Source organism: Sinocyclocheilus anshuiensis, unplaced genomic scaffold (genome assembly GCF_001515605.1).
Source record: "Sinocyclocheilus anshuiensis isolate Anshui unplaced genomic scaffold, SAMN03320099.WGS_v1.1 scaffold14395, whole genome shotgun sequence".
Taxonomy (NCBI): domain Eukaryota; kingdom Metazoa; phylum Chordata; class Actinopteri; order Cypriniformes; family Cyprinidae; genus Sinocyclocheilus; species Sinocyclocheilus anshuiensis.
This window is the reverse complement of record NW_015559183.1, coordinates 1-1,026: the sequence shown is the minus strand read 5'-3', so window position 1 is coordinate 1,026 and position 1,026 is coordinate 1. Positions and strand designations below refer to the sequence as shown.

General features: G+C 48.7%; 1 protein-coding gene across 1 annotated transcript; it reads right to left on the bottom strand.

Annotated features, from left to right (window-relative positions):
* Nucleotides 1-7: 7 nt before the first annotated feature.
* On the bottom strand, nt 8-1,020 carry LOC107681588 (uncharacterized; the record flags this gene model as incomplete). Its single annotated transcript, XM_016477902.1, has 2 exons — nt 170-1,020; nt 8-104 (listed from the first exon to the last, which is right to left on the bottom strand). Coding segments are annotated over exons 1-2 (863 nt in total), but the record flags the coding sequence as incomplete, so codon positions are not given.
* Nucleotides 1,021-1,026: the final 6 nt, after the last annotated feature.

Below are 1,026 nucleotides of genomic sequence, written 5' to 3'. Positions count from 1 at the left end.
ACCCAGCATCCGTCTCAGTTCTTGTGAAGTCGGGCTGAACTCTTGACACAATAAAAATAGTTCTTTAGCAAACTTTTCGCCCGCGTCCTGCGGATCCGGTAGATGTGCCATTGCGTCTCTCATATCAGACACTGTCCAAGCTCTAAAAACTAGCATTGGTCCATCTGATGTGCCATCGCGTCTCTCATATCAGACATTGTCCAAGCTCTAAAAACCAGCATTGGCCCATCCGGACCCGCAACTTCGACCATCGGAGCTGTTATGTTCGGCGCTGTGTCTTTCGGAGCTGTGACGCTGATCTTTCCACTTTTAATCGTCTTTGATCTTGTCACTCTCGGCCTGCTGGTGCTCGGTCTTTCTGAATCAGTTGTGCTGGGAACCATTTCAGACGCGTCCCCGAAAACTTCCTGTTCTTCGTCCTCCTCCCTTTCTTCTTCGCTGTCTGTGGCAGCGAGCGCTGAGGATTTTTCCGCCGCCTGCTGTACTGGCAGTATTGGTACTCGTGGGAATTCTTGTGCTTGTGACATGTGCACTGCTGCGTCTGCCGCTGCTCGCGCTCCTCTCGCTTCTGCTTCTGCTCGTGCTGCCGCTTGTATTGCTACCCGTGCTGCATTTTGTGCTGGTCTTTGGAACGGAGAGCAGTCGAGATCGTGGTCCAGTTTCAGGGCTGTCAGCTCTGCCACGGGATAGTGATGTTTATAAGCCGGCGGTGCTGACCCGATCTCGGGTGCATGTTGGAAAACACAAACACACTTTTTATTAGTAGCATTCTGCTCCGGTGGAGCTGTTTTCTCACACACATTCTCTTCCACCTTTTTCATTTCATTCCTACATGCCAATTCTTTCTGCATTTGCTTTCGTTCTCGTCTTTCAGCCTCTTCTAACCAACAACTTATAGTTTGTTCACATCCTTTACACACGTGACGAACACACATACAACAACCATTCTGTTTTTCATTGTTCTTTTCAACTGACTCTCTGACAACATTCAGTCTTACTTTACTCAATGTCCCTTCTTCGGGAAAA